The sequence below is a fragment of the Neopsephotus bourkii genome, unplaced genomic scaffold (genome assembly GCF_033783945.1).
Source record: "Neopsephotus bourkii isolate Nb327-2 ecotype Australia unplaced genomic scaffold, CSIRO-AGI_Nbou_v1 NB_1183, whole genome shotgun sequence".
Classification (NCBI taxonomy): Eukaryota; Metazoa; Chordata; class Aves; order Psittaciformes; family Psittacidae; genus Neopsephotus; species Neopsephotus bourkii.
The window spans coordinates 2,205,872-2,223,704 of record NW_026901668.1 but is presented as its reverse complement, the minus strand read 5'-3'; the positions used below and the strand labels follow the sequence as shown (position 1 = coordinate 2,223,704).

The window sequence follows — 17,833 nt, the reverse complement described above, 5'->3', positions numbered from 1 at the left end:
GTCTTTTTTTCCTGTATTGTCATTACCCCCTTCAACCGGGCTACAGTTGGTAAGTTTGGTGTAAATAAATTCTAATATCCAGTTGTTCTATTCACAGTTTTCTGCAAGTAATCCTTTAGGAATGACACATCTCACTGTGCTTCTGCAAATAAAAGACTAGATACCCCAACATAAATGTTTCATGACATACTTTATGGACTTAATACCAATATGTAGTTTGTAACATATTTTTGGTAGTTCTCAAAGCAGTTTTGCAAAGAAGGTTAGTACAGCTCCATCCATTTTACTGACAGGGAAACTAAAGTAAAGAAGCAACTTGCTGGAGGCTGTGTAGCAGATAAGTAGAAAAGACTAGAATATCACAAAAATATTTTCAAGTATCAACCAGGCAATACCAGACTCCAAAAATATTTTTAAATTACACTGTCACAAAGTAATTTACTAAACGAATGTGTAACTGAATTAATTCTGAACCATTACTAAGTACAAATACATGTTACTAAGTACAAATACCTATTTCCCTATAGATATTAAAAGCCTCTATCCATCAACCATGCCAAACAGTGAGCTCTCTTTGCCCTCAGTGTGCATTATAACCATGCAAGCATCCTACAAAGCCAAATCCTATGATGACTGTTGTTTTGTAAACTTAAAAATAACATTATTTTCCTAAGATAATTAATAAATACATTGCCAGTACCACTTTAAGTGCACTAGGTAATTTACCGTTAGAAAGCTGCTTGATAGCACAATCAAAACTTAGTCAAAAAAGGGTGAAATTTTATCAGGTTTTCTCCATAGGGGGCAAAATGGGAGATCTTTCCAGGACACTACCATAATGCTTGATGCCTTTTCCACCCTTCAAAAGTTTTTCTTCAGGAAGACTTGCTCTGAATTCACTGGTGTATTTCTGATTCAGATTGTTGTATCTGAGGAGGAGGATAGAAAAAGAAAATACTAAAATAATGATCCTTTCTGGTATTAGTTTCACTTATTGTTTATTAGGTAATATTTTGCACGTTTCAGTGCCTTCCGAGTTCTGAACTTCTAAGCAGCCAAAAAATTGGGTAGTGACGTATGTTTTCCTAGAACCTTTCAGAACCTGAGGATGAAATATGCCAAATGGGATGCAGGTATCCATAACAGCTGTACTGTGTCATTTTAACAAATTTAAAAAAGAAACATGCTATTTTCCCCTCAGATAGATTCTAGTGTATTTTTTTGTAATTCAGAGTTTTAAAGCCTGATTTCCCCCACCACTAAACCAGTGTTTATCTGAATATCTCTCACCCTTTTTCTACCCTCTGGGAAAATTCTTATCCAGCAGAAAATTAAAGAATTACATTTGATCTGAAAAAACATATTTCATGTAGGTTTTGATCGTCTTATTGAAAAGTGGTGTACACCTTGATTTTGAAGTGAAATAAAAATTTGAAATAAAATTTTAGAATTTTTTTAAGTCAGAGATTTCCTCAAAAACATGTTATTTTTGCAAAACTGTGTTGCACTCAATAAATTTTATAGCCACTTTTTGACAATCAAAACCTTTTAATTTTCAGCAGTAAACATCACAAATGAAAATTCCATTTTACAGAAGAATAAAATCCTATTTTACAAGAGGAAGACAAAGTACATGCAGGAGAAACATCTCTCATCATGCCTCAGGGCATATGTAAAAGAAGAGAATCAAGAACTAGCCACTGGAATAAATAGCCACTTGTCTTAGGCTTCACTGAAAGATTGACAAGACAAAAATTTGACAAGACACTACGGTAATCTTTGCTGCTGCAAAGTTAGTGCTATTGTAACAGAAAAAGCAGTATTTTTCTCAAGAGTTCTAGAAGTACACTGTCCTTGGAAATCTATTGTTGTCATTATCAAATCACTACACTTCACCAAGGTTTCTGAAGGATTTCCTTCAGAAATCTCAATGTCTAAGAGAGAATGCTGTTCACACACGACCCTTCCCACTCACGGTGACACAGGTTGTTTCCTTCCCTGGTCTTGACTGTATTACTTATGACCCTGACGATGGGAAATTAACTGTGATTAAACATTCCAGAATACAGGAGGCAGGCCAGCTTTCAAACCACCCTGGATGTAAAAGGGGATTGCAGTTGTGAGTTCCTTAAATTTTATAGGCAATACCAAGGTATAAAACCTAGGCTCTGTAGGTGCCTAGGTGGCATAAAACTGATTCCTGTGTGTGGACTAACAGAACAATTCCATTGTCTCCAGTAAAAAGTTGCTTTTATCTCATTGTCTAGTAGATTGTAAGAAAATATTTCAGGGTTATTGCGTTGAAACCACTGTATACAGCCTTAACCAGTAACAGCCTGCTCTTTTCTTGCAACCCCTTGCCTAATGTCCTACACTAAAGGTGCAAGCTTGCGAAGACAGCAATGCTTGCTATATATTGGTACAAAGTGAAGCGCAGTGGAGATCAGTCCCATGATCAAGATGTCTTGGTATTGTCAGCTAAACTGCATGCCAACATATTTAAGTCCTTCTCTAAAGAACTGGATACTCTTCTTTCTTCAAGACATTTTTTAACCCCTTAAATACTTCAGGTTGATTACATTTTTTTTTACCTTACCACATAACTGCTACTGTGAAATCTCTCTCCTCAAGGCAGATCAGAAATACTGAAGTCTGAATGATAACGTAACATCTATCGCTACCAATTCTGTTACACACTAGTTTACAGGTTTTGTGAGAATTTTTACCCATATCTACAAATGAAACATCAAGCTTTCTTTTCCTCACACATACCTGTGTGCGATGGTCCAGAAACCCAGGGTGTTCACCATCATTAGGGAAGCCAAGAAGAAGAAGAATCTCTCCAATTTACCTTCATGCAGCAAGTGTGGAAACCAGTTGCCTGGCAAAGCAGACGTGAAGTAGAATTAGTTTACCTTGCAGAATCAGACATTGTTCATGTGAAAGAAATAAAGATAACTTTGTGTAAGACACAATCACAGCAGGTGCTTTGAACTCCCACATGTAGCTACTTACACAGGCTTCTGGGGTTTTTTTTAACACTTTGCTCCTGTTTTGCAGACAGGCAATAGAGATCTAGAGAAACTAAAGAACTTTCATCGAATCTGAAGTGTACTGGAAAACCTAACTCTGCACAGCTACTACTGTAATGAGTGGGCTATTTTCCCTCAATATAATCCTGTGCATATAGCTAAATGAATGCCAAATATGAAAATTTTAGGAAGAACTAAAGTGGTCTGTAGAAATCCTTACTCACATCCTTCATGCTTTTCACGGGCCTTTCTAAAGGGTGTGTGTGGAAGGATACAAACCCAAAAACAAAACTAAAAAAATGCATAAAGGGCATTTGTTCAGTGCCTTGGATGGTGCTCCATTATCAATATTGTACCTGACATTCTACTTTACCTTTTTTTACAGCTGCCTTTAGCTGTAAGCCTGCAACTTGCCCTTGTCCAGCCCAGAGCATTTAATTGCGCTAACCAAACTTTTTTCTACCAAGGCTTTTGGCAGTAGTGTCTGGGACATTTTGGCAGCTTACACTCCATTCAGCAGAGGACAGTATCACCTATATACACCCAGTCTTCCCTGCCTCTATTCTCACATGCTTTAGTTTGTAAACGTACTGCTTTCAATGTTGTCCGCTGCAACCAGTCTGAAAACAAGCTCAGCTGGTAAAATAACTGTTGAAAAGAACGCCAGCCCAGCCAGTCTGCCTTTGAAGAAAATCAGTACCTGAAGTATCATAATCAACTACAGCAAAAACATAAAACCAAGGTGAAAAAGAAGTTACAGTAGATACAGAAATTGATAGAGCTCTACAGTGCTGTAACATCCTTTTACATTATTTGGGAATACAGAATACTTATTGCTTTGAAGAAGAAAGAGACTGTCTTCATTAGCAAGTAGAGAAGTGCAGCAGGAGCAAATACAGAGCATGAAACAGCTGGTGCCGAGAACGTGATGTGCACACTATACACAGCTCAGGTAGGGGGTCACATCAGACCAGTTCCCACTAATAGCTGGAACACATCAGGCACAAGCATTTTTTTGGTTTAGTTCCATCCTAAAGAATGAAGTTTTTTGTTCTCCAAGATTATTCTGTGATGCAAATCAAAGATCAGGAGGTTCAGGTCAAAAGCATAGTCTTGACCTGAACTAAAACACCAGCATCAATGTAGCCTTTCTTTGCTCCTTCGAAGTCTGGTATTAAATCCTACTCATCTGAACAGAGTGGTTATTCACCTCTTGAACAACCTAAAAGGGAAAGGAGGAAAAACAGCCTTCTTTGCCATTGTGCTTTACAAACTTGATAGCCTTAACTGATGCCACTAATGCCATCTTTAGCTATCCAATGCTATTCTTAGTTTGTTCAAATTTTCTACTTGGAGAGATAGAGTTGCTCCATAGCCCAGGAGAGCCACCAGTCACAGGATTACACACATACCTCTCCCCCCCATATACTTACATTTTTCTCTTTCCTCCACATCTTCTTAGAGATGTAAACACATTTCTTTCCAGAGCAGTTACCTTTAACAGTCCCCAGATTAACAGAGGACAGCTGCCATAATCATAGCAGTTTTCCCTAACTCCTCCGCAGTTTGCTCCATGCCAAGTTACCTTTCTGCCTGTCACAAAGAGGCACCACCTCACCTCTGCATGTACGATTCCTTTGTAGCGTTATCTCAGAGCGAATTCTAAACTGTATCATTTAACATTGTCAGTTGACTGAGCTCCTAGGTGCTATAACTTCACTTTAGTAGCTTATAAACTTTTACTGTCATAATTCACGATCAGGCAGTTTTTCATTTCACATCCCCCAGTGGCCAATAGAAGTCATGGGGAGAGTGCGTGTATCTGATGAAAGAGAAAGCATGCAATGGGGTTTAGATCTACAGCTTGTCAAAGCGGAGTTCACACTGTCTGCTAGGTTATTCACGTGTGCTAGGCTAACTATACGAGCAGCAGGAACTTCCTAATGGAATAGCATTTACAATGGAACCTGAACAAAAATTATGTACTGAAAAACAGTGCTGAGCAATATTAAAAGGAAAAAAAAAAAGAAAAAAAAAAGGAAAAAAAAAGAAGGAAAAAAAAGAAGAAAAATTATCACATTCTAAGAGAGCAGAGTAAACTGGACCTTTGAAACTGTCTTAGTGCTACCAAAGCACCGTATTGAAGCGCTGGAAGTCAAAATGTTTGGTTTTAGCAGGGTAAGAGGGCGGCCTGGAGAGCAGATCAGGGTTTAGCCCACACTTAACCACTGGTATACTCCATGGCTTGTGTCAAAGACCACTGCTCAGTCTCCTCAATTCTTCTTTTAGTAATTGCGAGTATTTAAACAGCGAGGCCAAGATAACGACTCAAAACTGTTGGAAAGTCACATATTATAAATGAGCAACAGCATAGGCAGGGCCAAAATTAGACTAGGCATGGTAAGACTCCAGCTCCTGTAGTGTGTGTGCTCTCTTTCTAGTTTACTGGTCTATCCAAAGCAAGAGGTAGGAGCCTTTCAGTAAGGGGCAACAATGTTTGTCAGGAGTGCCTTTCTCTACAGAGAAACAAGGGTGGTAGCAGTCCTAGAGATATCCAGACTATTATCCTACCGCCAATATGCATTTTCGTCAGTGGACACAGCAAAGATTAATGTAACCATTTCTTATTTTCAGCCAAAAAATATTTATTTCTCATTTTTGTTTTTCCTCTTCTTTTTAAATGGAATTTGGTTTTCCATGAGAGGGGATAAACCTGGACTACATTTACTTCTGCTTACGCTTACCTCACTGAGAATCCTCTGCTGGCAGGAAGCCTTGGGAGAGCAGTCATGGCTGTTGAAACATCAATCATGTGTTTCAGGCAGCAAAACTTGCTTTAGGTGCTTTCACCCTTTACCTGACTAACACCTTCCACAAGCTGCCTCCACACTCCAGCACTCTCCACTGACTGTGTTTGGGGTTCATATTTTTAGGATTTTACCCTTAGTCATTAATGTCAGGAACTTATTGGTAATGAGTGTTATTTTGCTGGAGTACTACTCTGTTTGAAGTGGCCAGCACTTTCTCATCCTTGAATCAGCATGCAATATGCTAACAATTCATCTTCCCCCAAAAGACACTGGTTTTGGGTTCTGTCAATCCTTTACTTTTCTATGGAGATTGCCAACGGAAGTGCCAATTACAAGGTTGGTTTGTCACATAGATAATTGCTCACTGGGAATTAACTTTCTACAAGATCCTGATTTCCATTTTTATTCCAACAATGGAAATAGTTTGTAGCATGAATCACTGCAGAGAATCATAAGTTTCCTTTAGCTGTGCATATTTTAAAGAGCCTTTTCTTATTGGATAGAGGTGAATTGGTTATGCATTTTGTGGCAAAATTAGAACAAATTAGAAGATTACGTCTAGGCAGTCAGTTCCTCAAGACTGCTATACTGTACATTGTTGAAATAAAGCATCTGGAAAACTTTCAATAACATTTTCCAATCCTATTGGTTTTGCTTCAAAAAATCTCAGGTAGTATAAGAAGAAGGAATATTATACAACACCAAGAGAACACAACTAATCCTACCAACACAAGCAAAAAAGCAGGCGAAGCATGAATTAGGACACAGACAAAACCCCACTTTCCTGGGCTGCTTCTTGTGGATGATGACAGTGGCAAACTGCTGCCAATATTAGCCATCACGGAAGAAGTGGAAAGGGCCGTAAGCCAGTCTTTGATAAATACTAGTGTACAAAAGTGATGTGGTTTAGCGGTGGACTTTGCAGATGTGGGGTAATGGTTAGACGTGGTGATCTTAAAGGTCTTTTCTAACTTAGTTGCTATGATTCTAAGGTGTCTGCTACTATGATGGCTCCCTTGGAGCTCTCAAGGGATTCACAAAAAAGCCCAAAGTTGCACAGGAAGACAATTTGTTTACTGAAAACCACCACTGTATTTCAGTATTGGGAAAACAGAAGAAAAAGCAAAACAGTCACATGCCAGAAATTAGATTCCAATATTTTTAGAGGCATTCTGCAACCTAGACTATGATTATAGAAAAATTTAATTCATAACTTATGAATGGATTGTATTGCTTTCCATAAGATCATCAAGTTAATGCTCATATATTTAGTGTTTTATCATATTGAAATTAAAGCCTCAGTCTGCCTCTAATCCTTATTAGCTAAGTAGGCACCAGTGGACAACAGCATCTGGACTGCAAGAAATATCCTCTAGCTTTATCATCTTTGGTATTTAGAATCACACAAGGCTCCAAACTAGAGGGGGGAAAAAAAATTAAAATGAAAAAGGCAAAACCAAAAGAAAACCCACAAAACCAACCCCAGTTCTCTGAATACAAGCAGATAAAGTTGTGTCTGGGGCACTTTCCTTCCTCTGAACTTTTTTTTTTTGCCCTTGTCTTTCTTACATATTTACATTAATATTTTTAGAGAAACATATTCTGAAATGATTGGCATAGGAGGACAGGTTTTGTCTTGCATCTTCTTCCGTTAAAATGTTAGGAGAAGTAAAAGATCCAAAAGAAAGCAGTTTCCCAGCTTGTACTGAAAATATCACTGTCACCCGTCATCTGTTTGCACTCGTCAGATTTTTTTTAAAAAAGTCTTATTTTATCATATTCACACCATCCTCCATAGATGTGTTAAAAATGATTAATGCATCTTTGACTGTGACTGATATCTGATCAACTTTGCCAATAAAAGCCCAAATAAAATTCTAAACTGGTGACATGAAATAGGATATTAAAATGCTTAAATTTTGTCAACACCCTCTGTGCCCCAGCACTTCAAAATACACACTGGAGGATCTACTTCACTGTATCCTGAATTGTTTCATGGAAAAACATGGTCTCATTGCTTAGAGATGGGAGAACCAGAAATAGTCTTGGCTCAGGTTTTAGTGAAATGCAAACCATGGGACAAGTCAAAAGCACCCATAGCCTAAGAGCTGCACACGGAGCCTTGTTAAACCTTACAAAACCTTACATAAACACAATCACTATCTTTCAGCAAAAGAGGAAGAACTTTTTTTTTTTCAATATAAATATATTAGTTCAGCTTTTTTTTGGAGGAGAGAAGAGGGAAAGAAATAATTCTATAAATTGTCCAGATACCAAGTGCCTTACAAGCTCTTCAAACAGAGCTGAAAAAAAAAAAGAGAAATGTAATGAGAGCTTAACTTGTGTCATTTGACTTTAATTTGTCTGAATTCTAAGGCAGCCCACAATTTTATTTGCTGAAGCACTGTCATCTTTAGAATGTTCAATAGGTAACCATTAGGTTTTATAAATTAACAAATAGTTATTCTGCTGATCTTAAGCTTTGCATAACAAGCATCAAAGAACACTCTAAGAAGTGCAATGGAAGAGTCTGGAAAAGTACAGATGGAAGAAAGTAATTTTGGATATAACATTTCCTATCAAACTAGGAGAAAACCAAAACCAAGCCTAAATGCCCCTTTGGTTTTTGTTATAGTCTATAACCAGCTCCAGAAGTCTGATCCCATGCTTACTTTGATTTACAAGTCAAAGAGACAAAAGTCTAGCTGGGATGAGTAGAGGACTACTTCAAACCTTCAGTCAGAAGTGTTGTAACACAACAGAATGCGAGGTTGGATGGGGCTTTGAGAAACCTGGAATAGTGGAGAGTGTCCCTGCCCACGACAGAGGGGTTGGAACTAGATGATCTTTAAGGTCCCTTCCAACCCAAACCATTCTTCGATTCTAAGAAACAGGAATATCTCCATTATTTACAAGCTGTGAATTCCATGAGTTGTCATCACTTGGAATAATTAATCCCATTCACGCAGGGAACAGTGGGAAAGAGATACCCAGTGAGATTCCACTTATTTTTAGAAATAAAATGTGAGAGCCCAATAATATGTTGTTTACATACTAATAGGGAAAATAATCTCTAATGCTTCTAACTAGAGCAATAGAGCAAATATTGAACATTTTTCACTGTATTTTCTCTAAAGCTTTTCAAGTTTTGTAGAAAACTTCTCCTATTTAGGGGCTTATTTGGTTCAATTACAGCACCTTGATCTGAATACACACTGCCACTGAATCCCTTGGAAATTTAAGAGTGACTTTTGCTCACGGACAATGGCACGGTCAATTCCATCTATAGGAAGAGCAGGCGTGACAAATAAAGCCTTAACTCATACTTTTTTCTTCTAAAGCTAAGTAGAGCAGTTTGGCATTCGATTTCATAAAGGGGATAACATTATAGCCCGGCAAAATTTTCAGTTTGCTCAAAAATCTTGAGCAAAAGAGGTTAGAACATGACAACTGCAGTCTGTGGAGAACATGGAGAGTTCAGTCTTTTTGGTCCCAGCTAGGATAAAAATGTGAAGCTTCTGATAAAACAGTATTTCTGGCAAGAAATAAACATTTTCTTTTTGAATCAATTAAATGTTTTCATATAGACTTACAGAGAAAGAATAAATCAGCTTGATTTAAAATTAGACAAAAACCTACCAAATTACAAACCAAATGCAAAAATTTATTTCCTCTATTGCTTTGTATAAAAATAATCTTAAAGGAATAAATTACACATATAGTAACACAACACAGGCAAAATGTTTTGATGCTGACATTATGCTTAAGTATTTCATAAAAATGCAATTATACCCAAAGTTAAATTGCGGCAAAATGCCAATTTTAACTTTATCAAAATTAATAATTTCCATACTTTTGGGGAAAGTGGAATCAAAAGAGTCAGCGATGCAGTCTTTCTTGAAGTGTTAGTTTCATTGAACTCATATTACCCAGTGGAAAAAATAACATCTATTTTACTGGGGGACATTCAAGAAGCTCTGCTCTCCACACTGGATGTCTTGGTATTTAATAGTTCTTTGTTAGATTCATCTGGGTAAGAATTCTTGGTTTTTACCCATCTCTAGGTGAAGTTTTTATACCTCATAATAAAACTGTGATTGAATTGTCAACTTAAAACCAGCACTGCATGTCAAAGAACCATTCATTTGTTCAGATCTTGCAAGTAGGAACTAAAATTTTTTGTCATGCTTAAAAAAAAAATTCACTTCCCCTTATTTTTTAAATTACATGGTTCTTTACGGAGGAAAAAGAAGAACCCAAAACTTAACCATGAGCAGTAACAAAATTCTGCAACCGTGGTAACTGTAATGGTGTCATGCATTAGAGACAGCAGTTGTGCTCCATAAAAGAGCAGCTCTCTGTAGCACAATAACAACGAAGCTTATCAATGGAAAGCATCTTTAGAAGTACTTCTTCAGCAGGAGGAACTATTGCTGAATATGTGAACAAAGGGATCCCTGTCCTTCAGTTCAAGAACCCCAGTGCCTTACTTTTTAAATTTACTTATGAAACAAGTCTTTTTTTTTGTATTGAACAAAGATTCATCAGCAAAAGAAAAAAGAATTTAAGAAACTCTTGGCCTATCTTGAAGACAGCAACCCAGAAAAATCTCCAGTTCAGGGCTTAACCTAAATATTCCTCAAAAGGCTGAATGTGAAATAACTCCCTTTTGAAAATAAAAGTTCTCTAGGAACTGTGGTAGCCATCCGCAAAAGGATAAAACCACAATGAGACTGCATTGTCACAGAATCTGGTTCTTCCAGTAGCAGGGCAAAGGGAGAGGTGCAAAGAAAGCAGAAAAGAAGTAGGAGCTCTAGGAGAACAAATTCCATAGACAGCTCTGAAACACTCAACCCAACCTCCTTTCCCCCATGACACTGTGGAACAAGAAGAAAGGTATGTCCTCCTCTCTTCAAAGCTCTAATCTTGCTGTCATGGCCAGAGGCTTCCACGGAAGCGTGGCTAACATGAACGTACTTCTTCATGAACATAAAAAAAAGTGCTTCCTAGACAATTTATTTTCTTGTCTTCCAGAACAGAAGTATAGAGATTGGAGGTGAGGGCTTCTGCAAGACGCCATCCTCTAATTACTCCAACTATCAGAACCAAGATGACTCATTAAAATTGGATGAGTACAGCTGGAAGGCTATTTCCTATCTTAATTCCATCTTAATTGTGAGAGCAAATCAATAAAACTTTGGCATCCCCTTTAATTCTGCTGCCTAATTCTCCAAATCAATAATATTAAGAAAACTGCTCAGGAACACCAGTCATGAGCATATTCTTACCTTGAGAGCCTGTGTGGGCTGTCTGAACAAAAAAAGCTCCCATAAAGCAGCCAGCTCCATTAAAGAGAGTTAAAAAATGCATGGAAATCCCTCTCATTCTTTCTGGCACAAGCCAGAATGAAAGTAAGGAACCTTAGAAAAGAAGCAGACACAGAAACATGTGAAAAAAAAAACCCAAACCCAAACCAAAACAAACAAACAAACAAAAGTAGCAAATTATGGTAAAAGATAAAGACAAAAAAATCCAAAGTGCCAAAGAACTTTCCATATTTTACAGAGAATGTACTTGCTGCAGAAGGGCAGATATGTTAGTATGTATGCTATTAATAAAGGGTTACCTAAACTGATTAAATTAATCTCAATAATAAACCCTCTCACATACAACTATCAATATTCCACAAGTATGTAAGGATCTTTCACCCAGACGGTTACTTTCACCTTGTAAAACCTCAGGCACAGCAAGACAAGAGAAACACCATCACAGTCATCAAGCGTGAAGACAGCAGATGTGATACCTAACTGCAGGACAGCAGGACCTCTTATGCCAGAGCCAATGCAGCATGACCACTACTAAATGCTTCCCAAATCTAGGGCTCTACCTTAACTTGGACAGCTACCTGGCTTTAACTTAAAGCTGGACAATGCTGCTCTTCCCCAGAGAGCAACCCCCAGAATTACTGGCAATTTTTTTAAGGTATTGTTCTTCACTTCCTTGCCAGAAGGCTAAGCCAGAAGCAGCAACAGCTTTGGTGGCAAGAGGAAGCTGTAGCATTCTGTTGTAGTGTGGATGACTATAAATAATCCCACCAGCTGTAATTTGGCTAAACTAGGCTACAGTAACAGTAAGTCTTTATGATAACTGGAAAAGTTACTCAGAAAGGACAGCTATCAAAACCTCATGTTTCCTCATTTCACACCTTCAGCTCTGACCCACACTTGTTCTCTAACCCTCAGTGTCTCCCAGCTTGCTTTATTTGTTGCGTTTGAATGACCTCCAGCTTGAGAAACTTGTCAGCAGAGGATCCTATTTGGATGCTGAGTTGCCTGAAGCACCTCTAAATACAAATCAACTTTGCAATCATTATCTGTCATCCTTTTTTAATTTGGATGCCCAAATGAGAGCTTTGGAAACATATTAAAGAAAAAGAAAAAAAAATACCATGGGCAGTGGTTTTTTCTTATTCACAATAGGAACCAAAAGCCCAACGGCAAGAGAAAGCAGGTGAGCCTGGGACACCATCTGTAGGTACAACAGTACAGTCTGAAACATGGTACAGTCAGTGTCCTAGCTAATTTGAATCACTAAGAGCCTAAAAAGTTTTTGGTTATTCCTCCCTTCTAAAAGCAGGGGTGCAAAACATACATCCTGGCCAAATTCAGCCTGGGTAATTGCATCCTACTTACCTAAATTACCCCTGCTGTTCCAATTGTGTACTCTATTCCTCACTTCTCCCACAGCGCCGCTGTGAACTATTAAACAGCTGCTGCATTTCACTCTAGAGACTATTGCATTTCAATTGGTGGGTGAAGTGATCCCCAATATATCCTTTAGCTAACAGACCTGATTGTTATGAGATTTCCCATTTCAAAGTGTTTTGAGACTTGCTGATGGGCAGATGATATTCTTGCAGCACTTGATCAAATACCGCAAATCTGCTAACCCTTTGTAGGGCAAAGCAGTTCCAGTGCACTGAATGGCTTGGACACTTGGCAGTGTAATAGCTGCTGTGGCCAGCAGGCTGGCTTCCCTTCAGCAACAGTCTCAGGCACTGCTGGGGCAAATGTCTGCTAATGTTACTTCACAGGATGGAGGTGGTGGTGGGATTCTGTGTGTGTGTGTGTGTTGGTATTTTTTCCAGAGATTTTGGTTTTGCTTTTTAAATCATTGGGGTTTAAAAGAGTAATTTCCTAGTTTAAACCAAGGTAGGGTTACAAATTTAAGCTGTCAGAGGCCTGTAATGTCTAACATTCTAACATTGTGGAGGAGAGCAATTATTTTATCATTGTTTTTGCCTATTTTCTAAAGACTACCTCAGTGCTAGGGAAACATTAAATACTGATATTATTCTCAGGGATGCTCCTGCCACCTGAAGAAGATGACTATATAAAACTCCTATCAACAATATACTGTATAAACACAATTTTAAGTATCAGAGCTCAAATGCAGATGAAGAGTTTAATATGCCAAATCTAGCTCCTCTAACCAAGCATTTTGAAATGAGATATCTCCTCTCTTCCCTCTGATTACAAGCGTGAACATTTCTGTCTTCAACTTGGATCATATACTTTCAGGTCAAGTAAATTATTATGATAATTGAATTTGACCTTCTGCATAACAAAGGCAGTAAAATGCCAGGAAAGGTGAAACAACTATTTAAGTGTCTAGGCTGTCATTACAGTCCACGGAGATCCACTGAATGGCTCCTGAACAGCAGTTTAGTTCAAACTGAAGTACAAACCTAGGGCTCATTCCAGCAGCCTGAGTACAGATGCCTAGTGATGCCAAAAATGCTGTAGTGCACTAGCCATCTGCATTGGGCTGTCTGATAAGGTGCAAGACCTATCAGAAAACCATGCTCTTCTCCAGCAGCAACTGGAGGCCACAGACACTTTAAAGAGCTTGCTTGCCTTACATGCATTGCCTAGATACTCCATAACAGATCACGCCAGATACCAATTGTGGGCAAGTAAATGGAGGCCTGCATCCTTATCAACTGCAGCAGTAACCTACTATTTTAGGTACCTACCTTCAGTTTTTTGTATGCAAGAGTCAAAAATCAGACTTAGTCCCATTCATTTGGATTTTTGAATCGCACTTCTAACTGTAGCTCTCAGCAAGATGCTTAATCATTATTGAAATGAGAGCTTTTCTTCCTAAGAAATTTTAATCATAATCCTTTAAAAAGATTGAAATCCCAAAAACAAAAAACCCAAAAAAGACAAACAAAACCCCCAAACAAACAATGAAAGCCAACCAAAACAAAACCACCACCCCCCCACCCCTCCAAGATGAAGCTATATTTCTTCTCTAAAGGCTAATGTCATCTTCCAGTCATTGGACTTCTGTTGTGTCCCAGTATGCTAGATTTAAAAAGCCTTATTCTACCAGCAATATTATTCCCATGTTTCGGCATGGGAAGACTGTAAGCAAACCACCTCCTAACCTTTTTTTTTTTTGTAAGCTAAACAAAGAAGGTCACAGTTTTCAGTTACACTTAGCCTGTAACCTAGAAACCAAATTACCTACCTAGAAACCTGTCTCAGCTAAGTACTTGAGAGCTATCGGATAAAGAGGCATTATGAAAGTGCCAAGTATTTAAAACTAGGGGAAATTACCTTTTTAGTGACAGACCATGACCCACAGCTCTCACTAGTCTTAGAGTGTAAGAATGAAGCCAAGACACTGAAGTTATTTTCTGCTCTTAAATACAAATCTGAACATTTCTTGGGTTTTATGTTAACAATAGACACTCAACCTGCAGAATTAAATGCCTTCAGAGATCAGCTAGTCAATTACTTTACCTTTGTCTCTTTAAGTGAATGTTGATTAGATTATTTTTGTAATACTAACATTTATTTTTTAAGCTCTGCAAGCTAAAACACTGGTAAGCACTCTGCATGCTCCTCAGAACAAAATAAGCCTCAGGAATGTCAGTGTGGATGTAGAAGGGTAAACTATGGGAGGATGAGAAGGTTCAGACTTAGAATCAAAAGTGCATCTACATAATTTATGGATAGCAGGCATGAGCTAAGCTCTGCCTGTTCTCTGCAAAACAGGAGTGTATCTCTGGCTCCATGCCACAAGCTGAGGCACGATCCTCTGTGGAGGCATATTCACACGACTCCCAATTAGAGCACAAACAAGAATCTTGCAACTGCCTACAATACTCTGCAGGTTAGCTTACCAGTTGAATTGTGTTACCCACCTGCATATGCTCTGTGTCAGTGAAAAACATGTAATAATTCTACTAGCTGGGTCCACAAATGGAAAGAGGTAGGTTAAATTGCTTCACCTTGCTTTGACTGTGGCCTAGGAAGTGTTCATAGACCATAACCACAGCTGAGCTCTCGTGTGTATTTGTTCTGCCTCCAAAAAAAAAAAAATCACCACAGAAGACTTTAGGTCAGAAGGGACCTCAGGACCTCATCTGGTCCAGCCCCCACATGAAGCTGGTTCAGCTTCAAGACCTGTCATGCCTCTGAGCCCAGAGTCCCACCATTCCTATCACCCCCCTGCCAAATAGTAGATTATGCACCCCAGGGATCTGACTGGGCTGTGTTACCTTCCAGTTAAGCTGGAACAATGGCACTGCTCACTCTAAATTACAGCAAGAGAAATTATGCCACTCGGAAGCAAGTAAAGCACAGATCTACTCATTAAGCCCATGGAAGAGAGCCAGGGATAAAATATCAGATTACAGTAATTATTTTTAGGAAGATGATATCATTCTCTTCAAATCAGATTATTCTTGCTTTAACCTATTAGATTTTACTTACATGAGGGAGTTACCAAGGCTTCAGCAACTCCAAGAAGGATGTACTGAGGTGCCAAGTGGAAGCAAGGCATGGAGGAGACCAGAAGAACCTCCTCAGAAAGTGTTTGCTCCACCTGAGGGAAATGCTTTCGGTGTATTTCTGAGAAGCCAGCAACCATCACGGAAAGTACAGCAGAAAACTGACCTACAACTGGGTAAAGAGCACAGAAGCATTCTCCAAGGCTGTAGGAACAGGATCATCATGTATTTAGAGTAAAGCAAAGCATTAGGACATGCAAAAGGATCTTCCCCTTGCTACCCCACCCCACACATCCTCTCTGGTCACATAAACATGGATAAAGTGTACTTGTTACACCACAAGCCAAACTCTAAATATATGGCAAAGGAGCACAAGGTCAGCACAGAAAGCATTTACGGATGCAGAATATATGAGAGGGAAAACCTTTCCCCCTATAGCCTCATAATGCAAGATTAAAACTTCCAATAAACTCAGATGTATTTTAAATACACTCACTTCACCATGCATTGCATAGGGGATACTATTTAAACGTATTAATTCTTGATGCTGACAGTATGAAATGGCTGTAGTCTCCTAGAAAAACAGATATGAAGCAAAGTTTTCAAGTCTTCTGAACTTGAAGCATTAATACTTCCGACATTTTGAGCTCCCACTGGTTTTGACTAAGTTTGCGATTCCTCAGTATTTCTAAACTGCAATGTAAATCCAGGTCTGAGAATCTGGTTTCTTGTGACAGCTTTGGCTCAAATACCTGGGCTGTGTTTTTTCACTTGTCTTACAAAGCCTCATCTCACTTCATGACCAGAAGTTGTTATACTTATTAGAATTGATTTACACAGTCAAAGGCTTTTGTTTCATATTATTTTTATAACACATGTAGAGTTTATCTCTGTGGGTGTCAGGACAGAAAAGGCAGAAAACCCATATAGCTAAGTGGCCTTGGCTTTCTTATGTTTTTGCATGTACCAGTGTTTATTCTCTCAGCAGCAAACTCTCCTACCCTTCTATCAGCACAGTCTTCCTGTATTTTCACAACTTTAAATACCCTCCTCCCTGCCTAACCTGAGGCTTAGAAGCTAAGGGCCCTTTAGTGCTTAATAAGAACACCAGTGAATTATTGCTTGAAAATTGATGACAGGATGGAATTCAACAGCACTTTCTAGCCAGTGCACCTTATGAAGGGCAGGTATAAAGCCCTCAGGGAGCTTCTTGTGATATACCAAAGCAAGAGTTCCCCTTGTGAAAAATTATGTTAGTACTAAAGAAACCTCAAGCAGCTCAATATTACTACACAGTGCTATATTTTAAGCCATTTTCCTTACTGAAAGCCAAAACATTTCAGAAAAAGTAACCTCTGAATTCCCAACAACTGTAATATTACATGGCAGAAGAAGAAACTGAGAGGCTTGGAGACCTGGTTTCCCTCCTACCTCTTCTCCCTTCAGTCCTCTTTAAAACAAGCAGTTTTGAATGACCATCTGAGGCTTTGCTTTTATAGGAGAACAAGGTTTTTTAGTAACACTTGGGACTGTTTCTAGGACAAGGTTGTTTATATTATCTAGACACTGAGGTTGTATTGGACCTTTATGATTCCTGGTCTCACATCCTGAATAAAACAGGTCAAAAAGCTTTCCTGAAATGAATACTGGTCAAACTAGAGCATCTTTTAGGGAGAAATGATCATCATCAACACCCAAATCACCTCAAACAGACACTGGGCTGGAGGCTTGCTTTTGTTTACTGTATGGAAAGCTATTCTCCGCATGAGTCTTGGATGGAGTAAATACAAGACTAAGACATTTCAGTATAATCAAGCAGCAAGAACTTCTATGGCCCAGGTACTTCAGCTAGAGCCTCTGGTCTTCAGCTGATGGACAACTATCCAGCAGACACACTCCTTCAGTTCTCTGCTGAATCTTTTATACTGTTGACTAAAGCATAAAATACATATAAAAAATTACCCAAACAAACAACCACCACCACAAAAACAAACCAAACAACCAACAACAAAATGCACAAACCAAAACACAAAACCTCCACAGCTATGAAACTGGAAAAACTCTTTATCAAATATACAATGTTTTTCATAAAGAGGTCCAGATATTCAATATATTCGTGAAACAATCTAAATTCACATTAAGATTTGCATGTTCTTTAGATCATATCTATTTTACAAATAAACTAACTA

The 17,833-nt window shown here is 38.5% G+C and overlaps 1 protein-coding gene across 1 annotated transcript in view; it reads right to left on the bottom strand.

Annotated features, from left to right (window-relative positions):
- Positions 1-233: 233 nt before the first annotated feature.
- The window catches only part of SLC15A5 (solute carrier family 15 member 5), a 32,749-nt gene continuing 15,149 nt past the window's right edge, over positions 234-17,833 (bottom strand). The window contains exons 6-9 of the mRNA XM_061363908.1: positions 15,628-15,816; positions 11,131-11,262; positions 2,773-2,881; positions 234-929 (exon numbers count right to left, since the gene is read on the bottom strand). Of these exons, the coding sequence (XP_061219892.1) occupies positions 785-929; positions 2,773-2,881; positions 11,131-11,262; positions 15,628-15,816 (575 nt within the window). The 3' untranslated portion in view covers positions 234-784. The remainder of the gene's footprint in view (positions 930-2,772; positions 2,882-11,130; positions 11,263-15,627; positions 15,817-17,833) is intronic.